The sequence below is a fragment of the Sebastes fasciatus genome, chromosome 19 (genome assembly GCF_043250625.1).
Source record: "Sebastes fasciatus isolate fSebFas1 chromosome 19, fSebFas1.pri, whole genome shotgun sequence".
Taxonomy (NCBI): Eukaryota; Metazoa; Chordata; class Actinopteri; order Perciformes; family Sebastidae; genus Sebastes; species Sebastes fasciatus.
Genome location: NC_133813.1, coordinates 23,643,923 through 23,670,210, shown reverse-complemented (window position 1 = coordinate 23,670,210; position 26,288 = coordinate 23,643,923). Strand labels below are relative to the sequence as shown.

Sequence of the window (26,288 nt, the reverse complement as noted above, 5' to 3'; positions counted from 1 at the left end):
TTAATTATTTTGTACGCTATCGTATGTAAGTTGTTACTTTTATGTATGTTCATCCTGTTTTCACATGTCTTCGATACGGCTATCATTTGAAAAAATATGTGGTGTCAGTGCAGGCGGCAACCTCCGGGTCTGAAAAGTGAAGCCAGCACTGAAGTGCCTTAAACTTACATTCTTTCTACCAGCCAGCAGGGGGCGACTCCTCTGGTTGCACAAAGAAGTCTGATTGTATAGAAGTCTATGAGAAAATGAGCCTACTTCTCTCTTGATTTATTACCTCGGTAAACATTGTAAACATGAGTTTATGGTCTCAATCGCTAGTTTCAAGTCTTTCTTCAATACAGCATGATGTTCATTTAGTAAATAATGGTTTTCATCCTACAACTTTGACCCTTTAAAAGTGTGAGAATATATCTGATAAAAGAATAAGTAAACATGCTTAAGTATCTGACAAAGCATTCAATGCCAACTTTCGATACATTTCCATATTCATTACGACACGTTTCAGTTAAAACCTGATTAATTGATAATGATTAAGTCAACTTACCAGTGGAGTTGTAGTTGTGTTGTGTTGGCACTTTCAGATGCTTCTTCCTCCCCAGCTCTTCCCCAAGTAGGTAGTACCATCCTTGAACCTCCTACAGCACACACACACAAAGAGTGACTTGTGAGTGTGTGTCAGGCGCATGCACGTATATATGCCTGACTTCAAGCTCAGGGATTCAACTTAATGAGAACTAAATTTAAAATGAATTCTCTATGTGAGCATAAACATGTTGTACGGAAACACACAAACACACACCCACACAAACAAAGATGCAACCACACAGTGACTCAATTTGCCTGCTCCTTCAGGGCTGCAAACACCGAACACACACACACTCGCGACTCACAATGCTTCAGCTTATTCTAGCAGCTGATGCCCCCACTTCGGCACTTCTACCCTGTGAGCCAGATGGTGTGTGCGTGTGGATGTGTGTGTGTGTGTATGCGTGGACATATGTGTTATGTGTATGCAACTACTACTGTACGTGTGTTACATAAAGTCATGCAGAGGGGGTCTGATTTGTAATCCTGATGATGTGGGCGCAGTCTTGCAAACAGGGACATGACAACACTGTTGTAAGCTCTGCCGTTATTTTGTTCTGTGCCTCACAGTTATTACAGCACACACACACACACACACACACACACACACACAGCCAGCCAGCCAGCCTCTTCTTTTGTACTAAATAATGTGATGCCATGAACAGTGACAATAATCTCCATTTTAAAAGCATCTTATCTGAGTGGACAGATTTCTGCGGGCTGTGGGACAAGGGGGGAGGACAGGCGGGCGACTTGTATAGAAGATGGGGGAGGGGAGGGCATATGTCCTGAAAGTCAGGGATGGATTTACGCCATCGTTCAATATTACCCGGAACATGTGACAAAGGGGGGAAAGAGTGGAGCTGTTAGTCAGGGAGACAGATGAGACAGATGAAAAGAGAAAGCAGGAGATGAGATAGAAGTAAAAAGCACAAAGTGGCAAAAGGGTGCAAACAAATGACAAGATGTGACAGGCAGGCAAAGTAGGTAACAAAAATAACAGCCAGCACTCATAATCTCCAAACGCTTCTGAAATAAAACACGGTGGAGGCAAACAGAAAAGGGATGGGTTTAAATGAAAAAGAAAAAAAACATCAGAAAAAGAATAACGGATGTGATGGAGGGGTGGAGAGAAATAACTCCCCAAGACTCAAAGCTAAATCTCCCTCATTAGCATATTGAGCCAATTAAATATTCATTGGGATAAATGTTAGAGGAAGGAAGCCATAAGCCTGACTAAAGTGTAATTTCTTCCCGACCGTTGTTTGTTTTCCTCGCTGATGTGGACGTTAATTGAAACTACAAAAAACACTTACTGTGGTGAGTCTAAGAGGGAACAATTTGCAGCTGTGTTCGTGTTTGTTTTCCTCATTTTATTTCTAAACACCAAATTAAGACTTGCATGTCTACTTCTCAGCCAGCCTGAGAAAAAAACAACAATAATTGCTTTAAGCTTGGGTCAAATAGTCATAATTAAAGGCAAATACTGGTGATTTTTAACACAAGAAGCAGAGGTTTTTGCTGTACTTTTACTGTAGTTGGCTTGTTTTTTCTGCGGTGATTTGAAACCCAGAATATCGTGTTGTAAACCATGATGTCACTCATATTTTCTACATCACAAAAAGCCATAATTGTAGGGTTCATTGGGGCAGAATAAGGGCTGATGAGTGCAATAACTGACAAGTACAGAAACAGACAATTGGAGAGGTTTTCTCATATGTGCTGTAACCACAATGAGCATACAGGTTTCCTTTCTCCTCTTTAAATAGACACATGCGAAATGATGTAATAGCATACATAAATGATCAAGTGCTGAGGCATTGCATAGCAAACATTTGCAGTGGTTACTGCACTAACCACTAAAACGTGGACTTTTCTTTTTTATGTGAATATGTGGTACACAAAATATGCACATATGCAAAGGCAGAGGAAAAACAGCTGGATAAATTAGAGTTAATAATGAAATTGTGAATGGAAAGAGCTAAGAAAAGCAGTTATGGGGATAAGCTGTGGAGCAGTGGAGGAGAAGCCAAAGAGCGACGCTGAACTCTTGGACCTCACATTCATCTGCTATCACCTGGGGAAGACTAAGGGCTGTGTTCTTCTATATTATGATGTGTGGGATGAAGTGATGTCACCCTTTTTGTGTCGTGTATGGGAAAGGCAGTGCCTGTCGGTGGGTCTGTCAGTCGTTCCGCCACTTTGTTCCAGACTGAAATATCTCGACAACTATTGGATGGATTTCCATGAAATTTTGTACAGACATTCATGTCCACCTCAGCATTAATTGCAATCACGTTGATGATCCCTTAAAGGGATAGTTTGAGTGTCTTCAAGTGGGGTTGTATGAGGTACTTATCCATCGTAGGTGTATTACTTACAGTAGATGACGGTCAACACGCCCCTAGCATCAAGAAACAGACAGAGCACCGACACCGGAGCAAAGCAATATAGTGCTGTGGACGGGGACGGCAGCAAAACATATTTTAGCCACCTAAAAGAAAGTCTCACCTAAAAAAAATTATATCAGTTTAAGTGTACGCTATATTTAGAACATTTTCCGACGTATCTATACTGTTTTTGTCATCTGAGCCTGCTGACTTTGGAGAGAGCATAGATAAGTTTCACTTTCCTTTCAGTTCTCAATCATAAAGGAGAAAGAAAGGGCTGTCTGATGGAAAGATAAAGCGGTGAAAATATTCTAAATATAGCGCACACTTAAACGGATAGCAATTTTTTTCCTTTCTTTTAGGTGGCTAAAATACATTTTTCTGCCGTCCACAGCACTGTATTGCTTTGCTCTGGTGCTCCTGTCTGTTTCTCCAAGTTGGGGGCACGCCGACTGTCATCTACTGTAAGTAATACACCTACTATGGATAAGTACCTCATACAACCCCACTTTAAAACACCCAAACTATCCCTTTAACTTTTAATCTAGTGCCACCATCAGGCCCAAATTTCAATTAATCCAATTCGTTGGTTTATGACTAAATACCTCCAAACTAAAGACGATATAGCTGTAGACTCATACTCTTGTTTTAGCATCTGTGAGAGTATTCAGTGCTCACACCAGCTAGCCAAGCACAGACGCCAGAGCACCAGTTTGGAAACGTACAGTATGTGTGATGAGAACAGGATGTGCTGTGTTTTTGACAGCTCAAACACAGGCTGACAAAAGAAATAGACTTTGGGCTATGTTGTCTTGTGACAGAAAAACAACAAAGTGGGTCTTGATTGCAGTACCGGTGATATCAAGTCTCCCAAGATGAAATTCTCCAGTAAGATGCACTAGTTACTCATATTTTGGCCATATAATACACAGCTTTTATAAAAAGATCCACTTGAATTTCATTAAAGATTTACAGTAATGTCAATTACAAAATCCTAAATGTGCAACATCACCCTGCATTTTTTGCACTTACATTGTAATTCTTAAAAAAACCTAAACTCAATTCAGAAATAGAAAGACATGAGATTCATCGAGGCTTAAATAAGGAATGCATGTGTGTCTACGTGTGTGTCCAATGAACACTTCAGTAGAGAGAGTGACTCAAACTGTGTTTTACTCCGGTGACTGGAGGCAACATTGCTGCGCGGTAACCCCAATGTGTTTTCCTATCGAGGTCACCAAAATTCATTCGCACTGAACTAAACTCTTAGATTCATGGTCTAATGGATGAACACACACAAACACAGACAGAAAGAGTGAAAGTTGAAAAGGGAGCTAAGTACACTGTTGACAGAATGTCTTTATACCTGTTATCTCCATGTTTAAACTCACCTTGTCCGGGACCATAAGGGAGCGCACGCCAAAGCTCATGCAACCCAGCAGCGCACTCATCCTGTTGATACAGAGAGAGAGAAAGAGACACAGCGAGAATAGATAAGTGGGATGAAAAAATCAATTAATACCCCTAAGTAAAGCTGATGTGTCACCTAACTCACGTCTGACATCTGAAATGTGTTGTTTTTTTTTATCCTTCAAAAGTGTTAAATCCCACAGATCTAATTATAAATACAAACAAATCAATGTGATGTTTTTATAGTGTTTTTAGTGTCAGATTTTGCCAAACATAAAATCAAATAATCCCACATTACCACTTTATTAGAAAGAAGCTTTGATCCCTTGGGTGAAATTGGTGTTGTTAGAGGCCTTGTAAAACATAATGAAGATAAACAAAACTATAATAACAAGTTTAAAGCAGTAAAAATGTGATACCTGGGAAATATTGTTCATGAATGTGTCAACATCCTGTTCATGGGATGAATATATTATCAGAGTTATGGTAGTCTGTGAGTGGTGGTGGCAGCGGAGGGGGTGGGGGATGTTTAATTATGCATAGATGAGAAAAACAGTTCTCGACAACCTCCCAGCTGGACAGCTGCTGATTCTGTTTTCAGGGCAAACTTGCTGTCAGCACAAATGAACACCTGAAATGTTTCTTGGCTCCACTCGGTAGAATGAGCCAGTGACCGAGAAAGCTCAGCTGCATTGACAGAATGCCACGAAGACAATGTTGAGTTTATAACAGACCGCTCTGCCAGGACTTCCAGCTAGCGCCTCTGTGAGGCTGTACTTAGACGGAGTGGTGCTTTGTTTACATCAGCATGCTAATGCTTTCAATGGCAATGTTAACATGCTGATGTTAAGCACATACAATCTTGAGCACATTCACCATTGTATATCAGCATGACAGCAAGCTAACATTAGCCCTAAACACAAAGTACAGATGAGGCTGATGGGAATGTCCGTCGTTTTGCAGGTATTTAGTCATAAACCAAAATATTGGATAAATCAAAATTTGACCTAAGAATGGTGCTGGATTAGAAGTTAAAGAGGACCTATTATGTACATTACTACTACTACTACTTGTACCTTACTTGTATTTGGGGTTTCTACTACCCCCCCACCCCACGAAAAGCCCAGTCTGCTCTGATTGGTCAGCTGGCCCACTGTTGTGATTGGTCAACCGAACCAAACTCTTTGGACTCTGCTCAGATCCACTCTAACTAGCTTTGTTTAAGGGCGTGCCAAACTAGCCGCTAGGCAGGTATTATGCATTGTGTTACTTGGTGACATCACCGCGTTACGGAAGAAAAGGCAGTTCAGGAGCAGTGTTTCTGTGGGGGAGAGTAACTCCCTTTGGTGTGGACTTTGGGCTTTGTAACTTTGCAGACCTTTTACATGCACAAAAAACTATATAATACACTAAAGAAAAGGGAAAAAGCATTATATGTCCTCTTTAAGGGATCACCATAGTGATTACAATTCGTCCTGAGAGGGATATGAATATGTGCACCAGATTTCCATCCAATTGTTACTGAGACATTTCACTCAAAACCACAACCTCATGGTGGTGCTAGGTTACAAGTCAGTAGGATTCATCCTCTGGGCACCATGAATATCTGTACCAAACTCAATGGCAATCTATCCAATAGTTGTTAAAACATTTCACTAAAAGCTAAAAAAGCATCCTGTATTTCCTGCCTACATGTATGGTCCATTTGTCAACTACATGTACTAGCACAGGGGTTTTCAAGGTCTGAGACTGTGGGCCTCCACTCAGATAAAGCCTTATAGTTTACTTGTTTAGTTGTTTTCCAATTCCCGGATGGATCATGATTATGTTATTTGATCCTACAGACACTAAACAATTGAGCCAAGATAGCCTAGTAATGCTGTTTGACATAACTTTAGACTACACTAAATACATAAAACAAGGTATGTCCTGAGGCATTTCTTAGAGTCTGACTGGGAAAGTGGAGAAGACAGTGAAATTCCCCAAAACTACTTTATCTCTTTAACCAAATCACACACATTTAGGCTTTTCTGTGATCTTCTTTTGATAACTAATGTAATGTGTTTTCACTTCCATTCACTGAGCCTCCCCCTGAAACTGGAGCCCCCCCTAGGGAGGCTCGATTCACCCTTTGAAAACCTCTCCACTAGCACCTTTCAGTCTCCCTTTTATGTTTTTTCTACATAAAATATGCATAATGGCTTATCCAAATCACTCTTTGTTACAAACAATATTGTGTATAGTTTTTTGTTGGATAAACAATTCTGTGAAGCTGGCAGAAGTCCACATAAGACTTGTTTGGTATAATGGGAATCTTTTGTAGATGAGAATAAGAGATGATTGAGCAGGAGAAAACAGAAAACTGCATTGTGATACCTCGTGTTCATCTAAATTTAGTGCAGCTCCCATCATCAGCCTTACCCCTAAACTCCTAACATAAGCAATACTTATGTGCCTGTTTTGATTGACATTGCTATAGGAATGACCCACGTTCGACTACAGCAGCACCACCTTGGCCAATGTTCTGTGGCGTTTAAGAGGATTTGCTGAAGAGGCACTGCCGCCTACAACTTCTACACAGCAGCACAGCAGAGGGGAGAGTTGAATAAGCACATTTTCATAACATTTCCGACCGCACTAAATTTTAAATTGCTTCCGAGGAACACACGGGGGTAAAGATCACCCCTGCAGAGACCACAGGGTTCAATTGCTGGCTGTGGTGCTTCTACGTTGGCGGTAGGGTTTCTCCTTTTTTTACTTGTACTATGTGTGTACAGCAATGTGTTTTATAACTTCAGCAACATCAATGGCATTACATTCAAATTTTGTCTATAGAGCGAAATCCAAGCAGCATCTGGTCTCCACCTAAACATTAAATTAGTTTATTGTAACATACCTGCCAGTTACATCTCATAGCTGACATGTGGGGTTATTTTAATTGTGATAAGATTTCCTAGAAGTTCAAAGACGCACACATTTTTTTTCCTGCTTTTCTTTCCTGCCACTCCCTTTGCTCTCAGAGGTAACAGGTTCAGACTTTATAAATGAGACAGGGATTTACACAATTCTCTATTCAACACAGAGTCCAAACCAGTCCTTTCATGTGCAACTAAAGCTGCACAATTAATCGAATATTAATCGGGATCACGATTTTGGCTTCCCACACTTAAAGCTCATAGAAAACTCTGTTGCATAAACCAAGCGCTTCCTAAACTAACAGCTAGAGATGAACCGTCAATCAGCAGCCGATCAAGGCCAGCTGGTTTTCAGCAGTCTCATATATCTGATTTTTTGCCGGTCACACACACATGTGCTGCCGCTACACGATGGTTTTACGTCGGCACTCAGCGACACAGTCAGTAATGTCACACACACATGTCGTCGGTGTGGAAGTTCTTCAGTGAGTGAAGAAGACATACAGCTCGCAATTTGTCACAACTGCAAGTTTAAAATAAGCCGTGAGGGAACAACCTTAAAACATTTGGAACAACTGACTTAATCAGACTTTTATTATATTGTAATTCATGTAATTCATTCCCATGATGCTGCTCAGAGTAATTGCAGTGACAGCTAAACAGCTCCGTTAACAGAGGTTACATTGAGTTACATTATGGTGCGTTCAAGCTCAACTCTAAATTAATATATGGCAATGGTTAATCATAACGCCATCATGATGTGTTGAAATGTAATCTTATACATTTTTGGTGAGAAATTTGAATAAATGCAGTTGTTTGAAAGAGATGTTTTGAAAGCATATAAATTAGATATTAGAGAGAGAAGTATGACCTTTTAATTTCCGCACACCTGCTCTAAGCAGCTTATATAATTAGAACTACTGATGCCAAGAATTTTTTAAATCAAAAAAATACTTAAATAAAAAAACAATTATTTCTTTACTAATCATTTGAATTGTGTGTTTTAAGCAAATGACCACTATAGATGACAATAACAAAGTAAAAGGATAACATTTTGTGTTTTTGATGGTTGGAATGTAGCACAACATGGAAGTGAAAGCAGCGCTCTGTTTATTTAAATGTGAAATTGCAATATAAATATTTTGTCCCTAAAATCTATCAATAATTGTGATAAATAATCGTAATCTCAATATTAATAATCATGATTATCATTTTGGCCGTAATCGTGCAGCCCTATGTGCAACAATGTGAATGTTTCTTTCAATGCTGTGATTGTGCTCTCCTTGGGTGTGTATGAGAGTAGATTTCCTCAAAGAGGTTGTGATTTCAAGGTCTTTTCCTCGAGCAGCTCTACAACAAAGCTGTCGATGGAGTTGGTCAGATCGCTGCTGAGGTGACAGACTACTAGTGCTGAACAGATGCTGCCCTGGTTTATAATAGAAGACTACAATACTGCAATTGCTTGACAGAGCATCTGCAGAATCCATGCTTACTGTATGTGTGAAATAGCTCTAAAGTATGTGAACAAAGCCTACTTAATACATCTATATACACCAAAACATTGGCTCTGATAGATTCTGCAAAAGGGAAATGGGAGCATGTAAGAGTCTACCTCTTTAATCTTGTAGTTAATTTATACATTTTGCCAAAAGAGGGGCACTGTACCCACTGCTTTAAATAAATCAAGTTCTTGGGCAAGCTACACTTTGAATATTATCAGCATAATAAAGGGACCAAACTGATTTTCAAACAAACAGGCATAAACTGTACTCTACCACAAAAATATTGCTTTCCTAATGGCTTTTCCCAATTAATACCAAGGGACATTTGGTGTAAATGAGGCTTAATTGCTTACCAAAGATGAGTAAATCACTCTTAATCTGTGTTCCAGACACTGTACCAAAAGGTCTTTATCTTTATAATCATTCCATGATCTTAACTCACGTAAGCCTGTCCCTGTATACAGAGCATCTGTATACACCCTTATATGCTGTATAGGATACCTTGTGTTTATTCAACTGAAAACAGCATACATCTCCAGTATTCTTAGCACATAGCGATGCTTTTCATCATCTGTCCTCTCAATACAAGACAGCACAAGAAATTTGTGACTCATTCGACCATATGTCCTCCATCCCCGGCAATGACCCTGTTTCTGCTTAAGTCTGGTGAGGCAGGGAGGCGAGAGTAACACATTCGCTCTGCCAGATTCACAAACAGCCATACAAAGAAACGCACACACAGAGCCAGACACACAGAAGCATGCAACAGCATCAATTATAAAATGGTGTTTTACTGCTCTGGTGGGAAGCTTTAGCTCGTTACAGCTTCTTGAAAGCAAACATTTTGAATAGGAGTTTAAATGGATAAGAAACTTATCTTCGTTATCTCTATTATCATCACCCTCAACCGACAACATCATCAACGTTCCCAGTAGGTACCTTGTTGAGGAGTCAGAGTTCCACATTGTGAAGAGCAGTCTCTTATGAAGGTCCCCCTCGCTGACAACACTGACAACAAAGGACAGAGAATTAGAATCATTACCAAAGAGTATATTTGTGACTAACCAACGCGCAAATCTTTGCAAAAACATTTGTTTTTGGCATCAACAAAACTTGAAATGCCTACAACTGAGAATCACAAACTGTGTGTATGTGTAATGACACATGGATTTATTTATATATTCCTCACATCCAGTTATCGTTCCTGCACATAATCCCGGGTGGAATTGGGGAGGATACATAAAATCTGAGTAAAGCAAAACTGCCTTTCACTAAGGACTCAACTGAGTCCTAAATTAATTATTCATTTTTAACAAATATTGAAATGGTGTGCCACATTTCTGGTAAATTAAATAGTTGTAGAAATGGATTGAATGCTTACAAGTAAAAGGTTTGTAGGAAGATGGGGTTCCTGCAGTGAGGAACCATCTGAGTCTTCTGCCTGTCACTAGGATCACTGTCTGGGCACATGCCAATCTGAAGAGGACAACAAAACAAAAGTGCACACAATCTGGTCTCCACCATTGTGTCACAGTTGTATAAGTCCGTACAGTGGTACATACCTTCACATAAGAGTCACATGGCCCCTGGCACTCCTCTGCCATGCCCCTAGCCTCCAAAACTGTGGACATAAATAGAACTGAATAAATATGACTTTGTAGTTGCATTAATTATGTATACTGTACTGTATATGCACATCTCATTTTCAGGTGCTGGGTCAAACTGTCACCAATAACGAACTAAAACTGGAGCCACAAATGCTCTGCTCCACCGTAAAGAGTGGGTCCAGATACTTGATATCTGAACTCATACAGTGTAGATATGTTATGAGTCCAGAGAGTGTAAAGTATAGAAGCATTTTGTCATATGCACTAGGCATGCTGCTTTGGTTGGGGGGAAAAAAATGGGCTGCCATGTTTAATATAGCTGGTGTCACGATTCAGAAAATGCAGGCAGAGTGAAAGTAAAGTAAAGTTCAATGATTTATTGCCACAATGCAGGTATATATAGGCTTAAAGGCAGGTGTAGGCAGGCAGGTGCAGGTACAGATACAAGTAGGCAGGTAGGCAGGTAGGAAAGTTCAGGTCCAAGTTCAGGTTGAGGTAACATAAGTTCAAAAGCAAAAACACAAGGCCAGAAAAGCATTGCAACTTTGACAATCTGGTTTAAACAGGGCTGATGAGGAAAGTGGGAACAGGTGAGCAGGTGGGCAGTGAAGGTCAGGTGACTGAGACTGGAGGAACAGGGGTTATAGACAGAGAAGCGAGTCCCTCCCTTTCCGATGGACCACCATGAGACCTTATTGTGGAAAAAATATGTACGGTATACGGCAATGGACAAATAATTGTTTGTTCCGTTAGAATTGCGCCATGAATCACAATTTTTGTTCATTTAAAAGATAATTTTGCAAGTCAAGAAACTCGCAGTTTGTGGTAAAACTGTTCAAGTATAAGACTGTAAAATTACGTAATTAGAAAGACTACACACACAAAAGTCTCGTAAGTGACGTCTTTCTCTCTGAAGCTACGATGCCTGTATGTTTCGTACTGGGATGTACTCATACGAGCAACGGGTCTTGCTTGTTCTTTCACTTTTTGTGCGTGGGAACAAAGCAGTTGGTGTTGGTGACATATATTGTGCGAGATGAGCGATGTAACTGAGCGGTTTTACACAAAACTAAATGATACTACGACTGTGACTTTCTTGACTTGCAAAATTAGCTTTTGAATTGACAAACTTCATATGTGTGATTCATACCACAATTCAAACGGGATCAAAAAAATATTTGTTTCTCTCCGTTGACTACCGTTTATATTTTTTCCAAAATAAGGTCCCATGGGGGACACCGGAATGGGAGGGACTTCGCCTCTCTATTGCAGGGCAGGAAGGAGTGGCTGGATGTGGGAGTGAGGTGACTGGGAGAGGAGGAAAAAGTCAGAGGGCATCAGGTGGACAGGAAGAGAACGGCAGTGGACGGGTTTGAGGACGTAGGAATGTGGCTGGAAGGTGGAACAGAAAGGCAGAATGCGACAGCTTGCCTGATTCACATGAACTCACCCAGAGTTTTGTTTCTAGATTGAGATATGTGGAGGAAGAATAAGAGGATGTGTGACTGCTGAAATAACAAGCTGTGAAAATGATTTGTACGAAAGCCATTAAGTATGCCCAATGTCTGAGAACCCAGAAGGGAAATCACCATACTTTATAGAGTAAACAGCTGCTCAAGTTGTGTGAGTGAGTCAACGTTTGATGCACTTTTTCTCTGCCTTCCTCATTGCCAGCAAAGCTACTTTATTGTGGATACTTTATCTTGTGCCAAAGCACAGCATCAAACGAGATGCCATCCTACTAGTGTTTACTTCGGGAAAATGAGAATACATAATATGACAGAGCTTTGCAAGCTACCACATGGGGCTCAAAAACCACATGAACAAAGAGACACAGGGCTATATGAAGTCCAATGTTTTGATCTCAAGATATTTCATGATAAGACCAAAATGTCAACTTAAGACGGATAAAATCACTGATGACCTGAAGACTTCTTCGATAACACCTGAAGACAAATGTAAAATCTCAGAAACTACATGCAACACACATACAAAGCTTCAAGTGACTCCTAGTCTACGATAGAACAGTATTCATGGTGACAAAACATGGATGAATCGTAAATAGTTTATTGGCTGTTGGTTTTATATACTATTTTTTTATATGACAAAAGAGCATCCACTGTCCCTGAAATAAAAATACCTCCCAGTGTTTATACGCTTTTGTTGTTAGAGATGTGTTGATCAAACTCTACAGTGATTTTCGAGGACAGTTTGTGATGTTGTACTGAGTTGCATAATCAAAAAACAAACAAACATCTAGTTCGGCATCTGAATCACTCGGAGGAATGACAGGCGCACAAAAGACCTGAGAGAGGAGATGGAGAATCACAAACAAAAGTAGGAGCGTGCCTGGCTTTGGTTGCTGGGAAACCAAAATAAACAACCACATTTGTTGAATTGATGTGCCCAGCTCTATCTTCCCACCTACCTACGCCTTCTCATTAATGGTCGGCTGTTGTGATTTGACAGGTGGTCTGATTCAGTATTTTATTTCATAAGTTGCAAATCATATGTGCTATACAGATAAAGACATTTTTCAATATTTCAGCAGCCTCAAGCAGGCACACTGTATAATAGTACTTTCATTTAAATGAGCAGTGTCTCTCCACAGCAGTGTCTCTCTGTATGGACGGCGTTTAAAAGGACTTACCACTAACAACAAGTACTTCTTGCTCCTGGATCACTGACAGCTTCAGCTGACCTATTGACATCGAGAGGAGGAAGGTTATGACAGGGGTGACAGGTATCATTGTTGAACCTAATGGTTTACATTAAAGCATGGTTCGACATTTTGGAGAGGATTATCGTAAGTTTAGCACAAAGATTGATTTTTTATGTGCTGGGCTATTTGTCTGGAGTCTCCGCTGGTTGCCTGGCAACGTCACAGTGGCGACACTAGTCCAGATAGTCATTGCACCTGGACAAGAAATAATCCAGCACATAGCGCCTGTAAAACCAGCCAGGCTAGCGGTTTCCCACTGCATCCGGTCATTATGCTAAACTAAGCTAACCATACCATCTCCTGGCTGTATAATTTGACAGATATGAGAGTGTATCAATCCATCCAACTCTCAACTAGAAAGCAAATAATCATATTTACCAAAATGTCAAACGATTCCTTTATCACATTTGATAACAGGACATAGTTTTGGCGTTATCATGACTATATTTCATTTCACTTTCAAAAATCAAAACAATAAAATACCCCATGGATCCTTACACGATGTTGAGCTTGACAACATTAGAGAACTGGCAGCAGAGGAAGCATGAGCGAACGGCTTTGAAACCCACATACAAACCAAAAAAGGTCATATAGCCTCTAGGAGCCAGTAGCCTTTGTGTGTGTGTGCGTGTGTGTGTGTGTGTGTTCAGCACGTTGTGGTTGCAGTAATCTGTTCACAGTGTAATATTATGTCATCTCCCATCTGATAACTAAAGAGGCCGATACCATAAATGTAACTATATAGTTTTGGTTTAACTTGTTTTTTAGGTTAAGGTTTGTGTGTGTGTGTGTGTGTGTGTGTGTGTGTGTGTGTGTGTGTGTGTGTGTGTGAGTGTGTGTGTGTGTGTGAGTGTGTGTGTGTTCAGCACGTTGTGGTTGCAGTAATCTGTTCACAGTGTAATGATGTGTCATCTCCCATCTGAGGACCAAAGAGGCCGATACCATAAATTTAAAAATATATTTTTGGTTTAACTTGTTTTTTGGGTTAAGGTTTGTGTGCGTGTGTGTGTGTGTGTGTGTGTGTGTGTGTGCGTGTGTGTGTGTGTGTGTGTGTGTGTGTGTGTGTGTGTGTGTGTCTTTCTTTGTCCACTGTCTATCACCTGTCACTTTCTCTCTCCCTCACTCACACTTTGTTTGCCGGTTTCTCTCTTTCTCTCCTTTCCTGTAAGTCTTCTCTAACGGCCCTAGGAGACTTGTTAGCCATGTTGACATGGTCACTGCTAACATTGGCTTTGTGCTATTCTAAATTAATCCTGCTCATAAGAGCACAGTCTGAAGCTAAAATGTGGGAGCCTCGTTGTGTGATAACGCTGCTGGCACTTCAGAGCTTGGGTAAAAGGGATGTTTGTCGTTCCCACACTGAACTTGGCATGGTTTTGTGCTGCTGGCCGACGTAGAAGAACAAAGTGAGAACACTGTTTGAAATATCTTCCTGGTACGTCTGAACCTGAAGGTAGTTATGAAGCGGTCTTAAAAATACCAAACATGATCTGTATCAAACTGCAGTTATGAGCCAAACCAAATGGATAATGGTTAAATGCAGGAAACAAAACCGTTTCAGGATAAAGACAATGCAAGTGAAGACAGACTACTGTAATAGAGGTCGACCGATAGTGGATTTTTAAAGGCTGATATAACAACAATAGTTTAGATCTGGAAAAAGCCGATAGCCGAATAATCGGCCGATATCTTCGTTACTTCTGCAGCAGCCCAGTCGGCTACTTTTGCATACACAGTTTATAATAAATCAGTTTTTTGTCACTCCGATTTGAATCATTAGTAAGAGAATATCCTGAAGTGTGATTTGGTGGATTACATCGTTGGAATATGTTCTATTTATTTACAATGGGCGATGAGCTGTTCTGTGGCTCACAGTATGACTGGCCAGGATTGCTTCTGTTGCAAGTCCCATTAAATTGTTAAATGCCACTCTTACAAACCATTAATATCCGTGCATATTCCTGGGGTAAGGAGGATCCTTAAGTGTACGATTTCATTTCATAATTGGATGGTTAAGTGGCTGTATTATTTGGAAGAGGGAACTTTATATTGGTACAGTAAGCAAGTTAAAGTAACAGTGAATGATTTGTTTTCCTCCCTGTCTGCCTGTCTTGTATCTGAGACAAAAAAACGATAATGTTGCGTTATATATTCGAGAGATAACCTTTTTCTCCCCTTCTAGCTTAACTTTGTGTATGGAGCCTCCATGCAAAACGGTGATGTACGTCCCAGCGTGACTGGTGGACAGTTATGCAGCCATCGGCCACTAACAGAGGCCAATTTTGGCGATAACGATAGTTTGAAAAATGTCCAATCGGCACCGACTAAGAGGAAAACATACAATTTTAATATTCAGTGCGGTGCATTTTGTGACAAAGATAGATTGGTAAATGCTGATCTGATCATTTGTAATCCATGTAATTAAACACCTTGAGGTGCTAGACAAAGACAAAGTGTCACATAAATCAGTGTTATTTTCACAAACACCAATTCTGTTCATCCGCACCAATAGAATAACAATGCAGTAAAGTAGAGGCTATTCCTTTCACTTTTTTGTATTAATGGCAAAACAATGCAAAACAAGATGCAGAGTGCTCTTTGACTGGAATTCAAGGTCAAATTAAGTCAAATCTTTTCCGGCTTCTTGCCCATCGCTGCTGGGAAATTCATCTTGTTTAAGTGGACACAACATGCTTACATGTACAATGTTGTTTAAATGGGTAAAAGGTACTCATGTTTGCAGTAAACAGGCAGCAGGAGTGGGCGTTTTATTGATCCTATAATGGGATTGTCTGCAAGTGATACCATGGGATATTGAACGTAAAGTCAATAGATTGCTCCAACAGATAAATACATTAGCTTTATCAGCCTGCACAAAGAAAGAAAAACATAATAATCATGGGGTAAATATCAGTCATTTGGGGTGTTAACGACGGACTTTCAAAGAAAGGGAAGGAAGGAGTGAAGAATAAAAGAGAAGAGAGCTGTCTTTTTAGAAAGCAAACGGCCTGTAAGAGTGAGCTCTGACATTTTGGAAGCAGAGGTTCAAGCCTGTGAGTGTAGGAGTGAATTAATAGGGCATGGCAGATGAGACAGCACTGTGGGTCAATACATGCACAACTGAAAACACACCCATGACACACGGACGAACACACATGCAAATGCACTCCAGCACGCGTACAGTACGGCTATATGGCTACTGTGCACAGCGCTCGGAAACGCTCTACCTCTGAATAAGTCACTAGAATTTATGCGTGACTACCCAATCTACTCTAATCAGAGACATTTCCATCAAGGAGTAAAGTTCAACTGCCACGAGAAATTAAAGAATTATTAAATGTTTCTAGAGTTCTGCACTTCCTGATGAGTTTGCCCTCTGAGACAGATTTGTGAATTTGGGCTGTATAAATGAAATTGACTTGACTCGACTGCCAATCTATTGAAGATCTTCAGTGAATGTACACTTCCCCATCCCTAACCCATCGCTTTGTCTCTGCAGAAATGCACTAAAATTCATCCACTGAATGTGGCAGAGATGCCATGGATGTGTGCGGATGTGCGGATGTGCTGATGTGCGTGGCGGAATTTAGAGCCGGAGAGAATTTAAAATGCCTGCCTTGTCCAGGGGAAGGAAGGTCAAGAAGAAACAAGCCTTTGGTGTGTAGGAGATGCCAGCCTTACAACCTTTATAGAGAGAAAAGAGAGAGTCTATAATTAAAATAATGCAGCATATAAAAAGGTCTAGAATGAGATGTTTTATAGCAGCAGTAAAAAATAATGAGTCCCCTCAACAATAAAAGTATTGAGCACTTGGGAGAGGCAGAACAGGTTATACTGAAGGATGGAAAACTAGAAAAAAATAAAAAAGGATGAACTCAACTATTATGCTTAAGAAAATATGTATTACTCTGACTACAAAGGACAAAGAGACTCAATTTTCTAGTGTTGGCATTTAACGTAGAGTCACAGCACTGTACAGACCCAGCTACTCGCAAAGTTACAAATTAAAAGATAACTTTTCTTGAATCCTTGTGTAACTTTAATTATTTGCTCTACTTCCTCTTCTACAGTATAAGAACACAGTCTCCAGCTTCCACTATCAATTTACAAACATAATTGGTCTCCAGTTTGGGACAAAGCTGGGAATGGTTTCTGAGTTAGCAGACAGTGAAAGTAAAAACAGCTCTAATTCTTCATGTAGGTATCTCTAAAACAGCACAGACATCTCATATTTAATTGATGTTATTGTGAATAAATAAAGCTAAAATCCATGTCCAACATGTGACTGTCCTCAAACTTCAACATCAAGTAGTGTCATATCATCTTTGTTTAATTTACTTTCCAGCAGTGTTATTTCCCAGGATGATCGGTGTTGTCATATTTTGTCGTGAGCAACTTTCTTCTTGTTTCTCAGATAAGTCTGTTTACTTCAGATTTAATTTAATTGATAGGGAAATCAACACCCAGTAAATCCCGCCTCACCCAACAGACGTCCAACTACATCTTCGAAATTAGTGAAACTATATGTGTAAGAGATGGAGAAGATATTGAAGGAAGGAGACCGAGAGCGATTTAAAAAAAAAAAAAAGCCTAGAGCAACTAAAAAAAGAATACAAGACACTAACATTAATATTGACAGTGGGTCACTTCCCATCTGACTTCTCCCCTGCTGAGCCGGCCCTTGTTCATGTGCCAGCTCAATTAGGTCACAAAGTGCTGTTGCCTGTCCAGTAACAGGACATGAGTATGGCCAAGTCAGCACTTATCTTACCATGAATTTTATATAGATAATGTCCCCAACGTGTGACCAAGGCACTGAATAATGTGATTTTTGTTAAAGGAGCAGTGTGTAGTATTTAGTGTTATCTAGTGGTGTGGTTGCCGATGCAACCAACTGAGTACCCCTCCGCTCACTCCTCCCTTTCCAAGACTGCGGTAACGGGAGCCGCTGAGTGCAGATCTATGGTAACGCCGTTCACCTCGCTCAGAGGCCATCCTTACCATGATAACACTACTTCAGGAGTAACAGAAGTCAGACGGCGGCTGGCGGTACCACGGTTTCGCACAATATTGGAGTTTCACAAGCGAGTCAGAGAACTACGGTGGCCTAAACGTAATGTAAAAACACGAAAGGCTCTCTCTAGAGCCGGTGTTTGGTTTGTCCGTTCTGGGCTACTGTAGAAACATGGCGGACTCTGTGAAGAGGACACGCTCTCTATGTAGATATGAAGGGCTCATTCTAAGCTAACAAAAACACAACGCCTCTTAGTTTCAGGTGATTATACACTAATGAAAACATAGTTCTGAATATTGTATTCCATTTCTGCCAATAGATCCCCCAAAATCGTACACACCGTTCCTTTAATGCAAACTTTAAACCCACAAAAGCACACAGACCATCAAAGACAACAACATACTATATCTTGTGGTTAGGGAAATCAAAAATGTCATGCAGCATCAGATGTGTCAGATATCAAGGACAAACTTTAATATCTGTTTTTGGTTTTCCATGTTCAGACATAAAAAAACAGCCATTTTGCCACATTCTGTCAGACAACAAAATGTTTGAAATGTCCTACTTTGTCATTGCAGAGGGGGCCCTGTCAGTGATGCTGTCACTCCAGAAGATGCTACGCTGCCATATTCCTCTGAGGCTTTAGTCATGATGCTGATAACAACCCAGGGCCGTAACTAAAGAAGAGGACACCCAGGTCATGTCCGCTTCTTTCTTAAGGTGTCCTTGCAGGGTTTTTTCTACACAAAGATGCAATCAATTCAGGAATGAAATGAATAGTCTTTAATATTTTCTAAAAAAGTACTGAATGTAATCGCAAAATCAATTAAATGACCAAAGAAAGGGAGAAAAGGCCATAGAAGGTTGTGTTGTGTATCTGTCTCTCTCGCTCTCTCTCTCTCTCTCTCTCTGCTTTAATAGGCTTTGCTGCTTCTTTGTCACATTTACATTTGAAAACCTGTGTCCCGCCAGCATCCAATAAGGCCAAGCCAGGGGACACTGTTGGTCTTTATGTGACAGCTAAAGTGGCCATTATCGGCAGAAAGGAGCAAGAAAAGAGTCCGGAGTTAATCCGTGTTCTGTAACATTTTCTGTGAGAACGGGAGCAATTCTGAGAAGTTGTGAAACTGCTGTGTATAGGATTCAAAGTTTTCATTTGGGGCGAACGCCAATTCATCCCATTTGATCCAAGGGAGAACAAAGAGCAGATTAAATGAGAGACATACAAGGTGTCCTCTCGTTTCCCTCTTTTAACGGGCTCGTTATATAACTTTCCAAAACTCACCTTCCTCCGTGTTAGCTGCCAAAACCAGTGAGATGGAGCTCTTGCTGCATTACCTAATCGGAGGAGTAGATCAAATTTATTGTGTCCACTGAATCCATGAGACACCTATATGTCAGATGCCAATTATGTCTTGACAAGACAGAACAGTAGAGCATTGTTTGATGGCTCCAAAGAGAAAAGGTCTGGGGGAATTCAGTGTGTGGAAGACTCCACATTTCATATCTCTAAAAGGCCTCGGGCCTGTGTTTAACATTTCATAATCTGAAATGCTCTGTGCACTTTAATCATAACGACAAGAAACTTACATCAATAACACACAATCCTTGGCAGGCTTATCCATTCAAGGGGAAGAGAGATAAATGATCCATGCACAAAGAAAAATATGGAATGAAAATATAAATAAGGTGAACACAAAAGGCCCTGACACCATTTTTCTTTGTTGTTGGTAAAATGCTAATATACATAGTAACTGAAGGGTTAATTTAGGGTGAGTCAATCATAGACTGTATATAAGAAGTGGACGTAGTCACCATGACGTCACCCATTGGTTTGTGGACTACGGTTTTGAAGCCTCGAGTTCGGTATTTTGGCCGTCGCCATCTTGGTATTTTGCAACCAGAAGTGACACGAGAGGGTGGAGCTGGGTACAACCGAACGCTGAATAAGACATTTGTAGGCGACAAAAATATTACAATTAACTTTCATGAACTGAAAACACACTGTGAAAGGGTTAAAGTTCTAAGTCGTAAAAACATGGATAACACCCAGACCGAACAACGCTGTGGTAGCGACCTGTCGATCACAAGTTAGCCACGCGCTATAGCATACCCTGCTTTATCTATCTATCTATCTATCTATCTATCTATCTATCTATGTCTATTTGACTCTAAATGGGACTATAATTTACTAAATGAACATCATGCTGTATTATAGAAGACTTGAAACTAGCAATAGAGACCATAAACTCATGTTTACAATGTTTACTGTGGTAATAAATCAAGTGAGAAGTAGGCTCATTTTCTCATAGACTTCTATCAAATCAGACTTCTTTTAGCAACCAGAGGAGTCGCCCCCTGCTGGCTGTTAGAAAGAATGCAAGTTTCATGCACTTCTGCATTGGCTTAAATTTTCAGACCCCGGAGTTGCCCACTGGTTAAGACGGACACATACAGTAAGTTCTCTAATACAAAAGGATAAAGAGAGGTAATGAGAATGACAAAACAGCCTCCAAAATATTTTTTTTGTCTAAAGAACATTCACCTCTGACAAATAATAAGCACAAACTTCCATCTTGGAGACTCACAAATCCTTACTTTGAAGACAACAGTGTCCATTTGTTTGTCTGTTGTCACTCAACTAGATTTGACGTCTGGAGCTATGAAATGAAGAACAGGTTTTGGGATCCACACAATGTTTGATACATTATAACCAAATGATATTTGCTCTTTTGGTAAAATTAATACCTGTTTCAGAGCTGACAATTCCCTCAAAAGAGGCCAGATTTCTCATCTTTCTCATGTCCTCTTCTGTAGAAGCATCTCTAGTCTTCATTGCAAATTTGAGATCTGCTTCTGATTTTTACATTCATTATTATTCCTCATAAATTCTGACTAGAAAGAAGAGTACGAATAATTCCTTAAACGAGGTCGGTCTCTGATTAATATCCCTTTTGAAACACACTATCTTTATCTTTAAGTCTGACAAACCCACTTTATTCTTTCAGTGTTTCTCTATCTATTCTCCAATGTCTTATCTATTCTCCCATGTCTTATCTCTCCTCCCTCTCTTCTCTCCCCTTCCACCCTTCATCTATAACTTTTCTCTGCCTGACTCAGGCATCGCCTCAAACTCCAGTCAGTGGTGCAGTAATCAACTCTACAGTGCGAGCGAGACTGTCAAACAAAAGGTAGCAAAAGACACAAAAGCTGAACTAAGAAGAAACTTAGCTCAAACCACTCCACTCAGTAGTTACACATCAAAACCTGTCAAGTTACTTTAAATTTCCTAGCAGCAAACTGGGCCATTTTCTGTTACTATGAGGCAGCAAAAAACAAACATTTGTGGCCTAGATGACACTAGCCTCAGTGTGTGCATGTGTGTGTCTGTAACGTTGGTTTGTTGTTTGTGTAACAGAACAGTCCTAAGTGACTAGATTAATGGGTGGAAAAGGGTGGCAGAAGTTGCAACCGCCTGCTAATCTACAAAAAAAAAAGTATAAATTTATCAGTGAAGGAAATAATGAAAAACTGCAGTGAAATATTCTAAACACATGAAGAATTGACAACACTACACATACCATATCATGGAAAGAAACTGCAGGTTTGATTTATAGAAAACTGGAGATAAGTTACAAATGCCCAAGGGGAAGTGAAAACATTAGGTCTTGACCAGGTTGGTGGCTGTATTTCACTATTGGCAGTGAAAAATCTTCCCCTGAGGGTGACCGCAGACCACTCTACCAAACAATAGAGGCTTTCTGGAAGAAGTCAAGCTCATGGCAATGTTTGACCCAGTTCCGAAAGGGCACGCTATCAGACTGAACATAGTGAGTCCCCAAGTGGGAAAATTGCGCATAACATCTTCGCCACATATCAAAGTATTAACTTTATTGTTTTAGATGGAATGCCAGATATCAGGCATGCTGAGCAAGGCTTGCTAAAATGGACCACACACAGATGCTACAAATCATTCAGAGTGGCCAACAGAGGAAAGCTTGTGATCTCTCTTTTGAAGACTGCAGAGGCATATGACTGTGGTGCCGATACTGTATGAGAGGGAAGAAGGCTGTCCGAGCTCATTTTGGAGTTGAACATTAAAGGTCCGGTGTGTAGGATCTTGCGGTTTCTAGCGGTGAGGTGAGGAGATTGCGACCAACTGAAGCCTCTCCCGTCTGCCAAGCGTGTTGCAGAGCTACCGTGGCTGACGCGAAAATGCAAATGGCTCTCTCTAGAGCCATTTGGAGCAGAGCCAGCGCTTAGACTGTGTGTGTACGTGGGAAGTGAGTAGTGAAGCAAGAGAGAGTGGTGGCGACGGGAGCGAGAAACGTTATCGACTCCGGCCCAAGCAGGAAAAGTTAACAGAGTTTGGTTTGAACCGTTCTGGGCTACTGTAGAAACATGGCGGTGCAACATGGCGGACTCCATGGAGAGGACCCGCTCCCTATGTAGATATGAAGGCCTCATTCTAAGGTAACGTAAACACAAAGACTCTTATTATCAGGTGACTATACACTAAAGAAAACATATTTATTAATATATCATTTCTGCCAATAGAGCCCCCTAATTGTTACACACTGGTCCTTTAACGGCTTATGTGTGCCACATCATGGGTCAGATCTAGGAGTAACGAATGCAGCAAAAAAGCTCCCAAGACAACCCGTTTACTATTTCCACAAAGTGGTGGGATATGTTGAGAAGCCACGTATTTATGACAACAAAATGATAAGAAACAAGAGAGAGAGCTTGCTAAAGAAGCTGTTAGAGGTGAGGAAGAAAGCTATTGATAGTCCATAGGGTTCCTTCTCTGGGCCAGTGCTTCAAAAAGGCAAGCCCAGCTCTAGGATGCATCTCCCTTAATAAACTAAATATAGACATAACCTAAAATCCTCCATTCATTAAAAATATAAGAGGTTGTCTTGCACATTAAAGCAATTATTGTCTGTATGGTAACTACAAGGGCATTCACAATAAACAAATACATTTCTATGAAGTTTTACAACAATGCTGTGTGGAAATTAATCCTCCGAATAGGCCTTTAAAGTCAGCCACAGTCAGAACTTCCCCCCCAGACCTCTTCCTGACACAGCCACACATGCATTGCAGGCATAAAATAAAACTGTAATACCTTATCCATATTTATTTGTATGGACAGGTAAATACTGGATAATGGATGAGTCTTTAGTCTTACAGTAAAGAGTGCAGGTGCACCCTCTTCCAGTCTGGCTAACACCCTCCATAAATGATTCAGGGTGTCACCAGATAAGGAGGGGCAACCTCATTACCAGACCAAAGGACTTGTTGCTACATCTGAGCTGCGAGTAATATGCTTCTCATGTTTCACACGCTGTGGGATCAAGTGTCTATGCTGGCAGAACGATGTGACACGATCCTTTATATAACTTGGATACATTCCTTTACTGTCACTGTGAAGCATTAAGAGACAAACAGACACTCTTTTGTACTTTTTGTTGGTTGATGCAGTAAAGGAGGCATGCCAAAACCTCTTAACTATCACACAATACAGGTAAAACTGTTTTCCTCAACAAATAGTGAAAAGGAATAAAGCTCACCGTGGGTACTGAGGAGGAAGGACGATGTCTCAGGTAAGCTGGCAGGGGGCTCCCGCAGGTAAACTCTGAGACAGGTCATCATGGAGAGAGCAATGCTAGCTGCCAACGCGGACGAGATGGTTTCAGCAACTACAGAGATGAGTAGAAACGAAACATGATGCTCGTTTGTATGCGTGTGTGTGTGTGTGTGTATGGGTGCAGACAGACAGAGAGAGCACAAAGAAAAGAGATTATTAAACAAGGACTGTCAAAGTTAACACAATAATAACACGTTAACGCAAATTCATCTTAATGCCACTAATTTCTTTCACGCATTAACGCAATTTGGCGATTTTTTAGGTTGTAGCATGCTGAATTTTAAAGCTAGATACTGGCCTCATTTGAAACTAGAAAACCTAAAGAATCCATTGGTACCAACCACGTCATACTCACTTGTTGTAAAAGGGGGCTAAATAACGCTCCAAGCTTGCGCTAAATTTTAGTGAGGAAAAACTGGCGTTGTCTATTTCAAAGGGGTCCCTTGACCTCTGACCTCTAGATATGTGAATGAAAATGGGTTCTATGGGTACCCACGAATCTCCTCTTTACAGACATGCCCACTTTATGATAATCACATCCAGTTTTGGGCAAGTAATAGTCAGCAGCTGTTGTTGCCTGTTGTGCTTGAGGTTGCCATGTTATGATTTGAGCATATTTTTTATGCCAAATGCAGTAGCTGTGAGGGTTTATGGACAATAATTGTCATTGTTTTGTGTTGTTAATGGATTTCCAATAATAAATATATACATACATTTTACATAAAGCAGCATATTTGGCCACTCCAATGTTGATAAGAGTATTAAGGTACATTTTGAACGGATAAAAAATGTGCAATAAATTTGTGATTATACAGTATATTTTATTCAATTGACATCCCTATTTAAAAAAGAGAAATGACTACATGTTTATGTGTTTTTCACAATAACACTTCATGCTTCATCCAACGGTAGGATGTGATCTGTTATCATGGCTCAACTGTTTTGTTTTCCAAGCATCCTGTTGGCTCTAGCGGTCAAGTTTAGATCACAATAATTGCTGGAATTCACCATTTCAATCTGCACAATAGATATAGGAATGGATATATTTTATTACCCATAATTTCATTAAATGTGCATATGCACAATATGCATAAACACTATCATTCTATATACTGTATCACTGACACTGTCTCTCCACAGCTTCCTCATTTACACAAGTGGTGTAGCCTCTGGCCAGGATTTTATAATTATCTGCCCTAAAATTGGTCTAAATGTAGCTTGTAAAGGACAAACAGTAATAGCAACATTATTAGTCATGGTCGTCTATCCATTGAGCATAAAATAAATCATTATTAAATTAATCTGCAGCAGTACCGCATACCCATAAAAGCTTTTGTAGGGTTCATCTGAATATTTTTGATTAATTCTGTTTAATCCGTCTGTTGTTTATTGTTTCTAATGAGCCACCTACCAGTGACAGATGGCTTTGAATTTGAGGTCAAACAATATTGCTTTCTATTATAATACAGCAGTTTCCTGGTTTTCTCTGGGCTGGCTGGTTTAGCACCATTTGGAGCCGACAAAGACAATATGGGCTACGTTCACTGTACTGTTTACAACTGTACTTGGCAGCTGTCAGATGGATTTGCAGTGTTTTGACAAATGTACACAGACAAGAGTATTAATAACATGTGAGAGCCCAAGGTTAACTTAACAATGCCTGCTCAGTTTTTCCACAGATTGATCTGGTGGTTCCCAGAGGAAAAGAAAGTCTTTTATTTTAACGGTTGTTCTGACCATTGAAGTAAAATTCATAAATTAACATATAACATTTTATTTTATTAAACATTAAAGACAATTTTATCATTCAGGTGGGAAGTATAAAAAAAAAAAAAAAAGGCAAGTGATATGCCATATTAATTTAAAACAAAGGAACAAATAACATGAACAAAGCAGCTTAGCTGTCTCCAGAGTAAAGAACAAAGAAAAGACAAAAAACATGTTTTTAATACACAGATTAAATCATCAGTGTACTGCAGAATAGAACTAAGCCAGTGTTGTGGTTGTGGCGCAATAATCCAGATTACTTTACAGCGTGATTTAACACACCTCTGGGTGAAATGTTACACAACAGCGATAGCTACAGCTCATTATTTTGACATCTTGCCCAGTGGCAGTGTACCAGTAACCCAGAGATGAACTTCTCTGCTAATCCTGATTAACAAACTGCCCACCCACCGAGAAGGCACCCAAATCAAGCTTTATTTAAGGGAGATGAAAAAAGTGTGCTTGTTGAATTGCTTACCACATAGAGTGTCCAAATTCAAATCAGCAAGTATTGTACACACAGCATTCTCACAACAATAGCATGCACTCACAGAACCTATTTTGGGCTGACAAATATATATCTACGATTATCTCTTTCTCCTGCCTCTTGTCCCTCCTCAGGACTTTAAAAAGTCATAATCCTTTTCCTTTTTCCTCTCATTCTGTCCTTCCACAAAAAGCCCCTGATTCATTTTGTCCTTATCAGTTATAGTGAAGGGAAAACAA

The 26,288-nt window shown here is 40.2% G+C and overlaps 1 protein-coding gene across 3 annotated transcripts in view; it reads right to left on the bottom strand.

The window, feature by feature from the left end:
• Positions 1 to 26,288, bottom strand: part of rgs3a (regulator of G protein signaling 3a) — a 187,640-nt gene that overhangs the window by 155,719 nt on the left and 5,633 nt on the right. For all 3 annotated transcript variants that reach the window (XM_074617362.1, XM_074617364.1, XM_074617363.1), the window contains 7 exons: positions 23,719 to 23,847; positions 13,060 to 13,110; positions 10,365 to 10,423; positions 10,184 to 10,278; positions 9,742 to 9,810; positions 4,367 to 4,427; positions 545 to 635 (listed from right to left, as the gene is read on the bottom strand). In XM_074617362.1, coding sequence (XP_074473463.1) covers positions 545 to 635; positions 4,367 to 4,427; positions 9,742 to 9,810; positions 10,184 to 10,278; positions 10,365 to 10,423; positions 13,060 to 13,110; positions 23,719 to 23,847 — 555 coding nt within the window. The remainder of the gene's footprint in view (positions 1 to 544; positions 636 to 4,366; positions 4,428 to 9,741; positions 9,811 to 10,183; positions 10,279 to 10,364; positions 10,424 to 13,059; positions 13,111 to 23,718; positions 23,848 to 26,288) is intronic.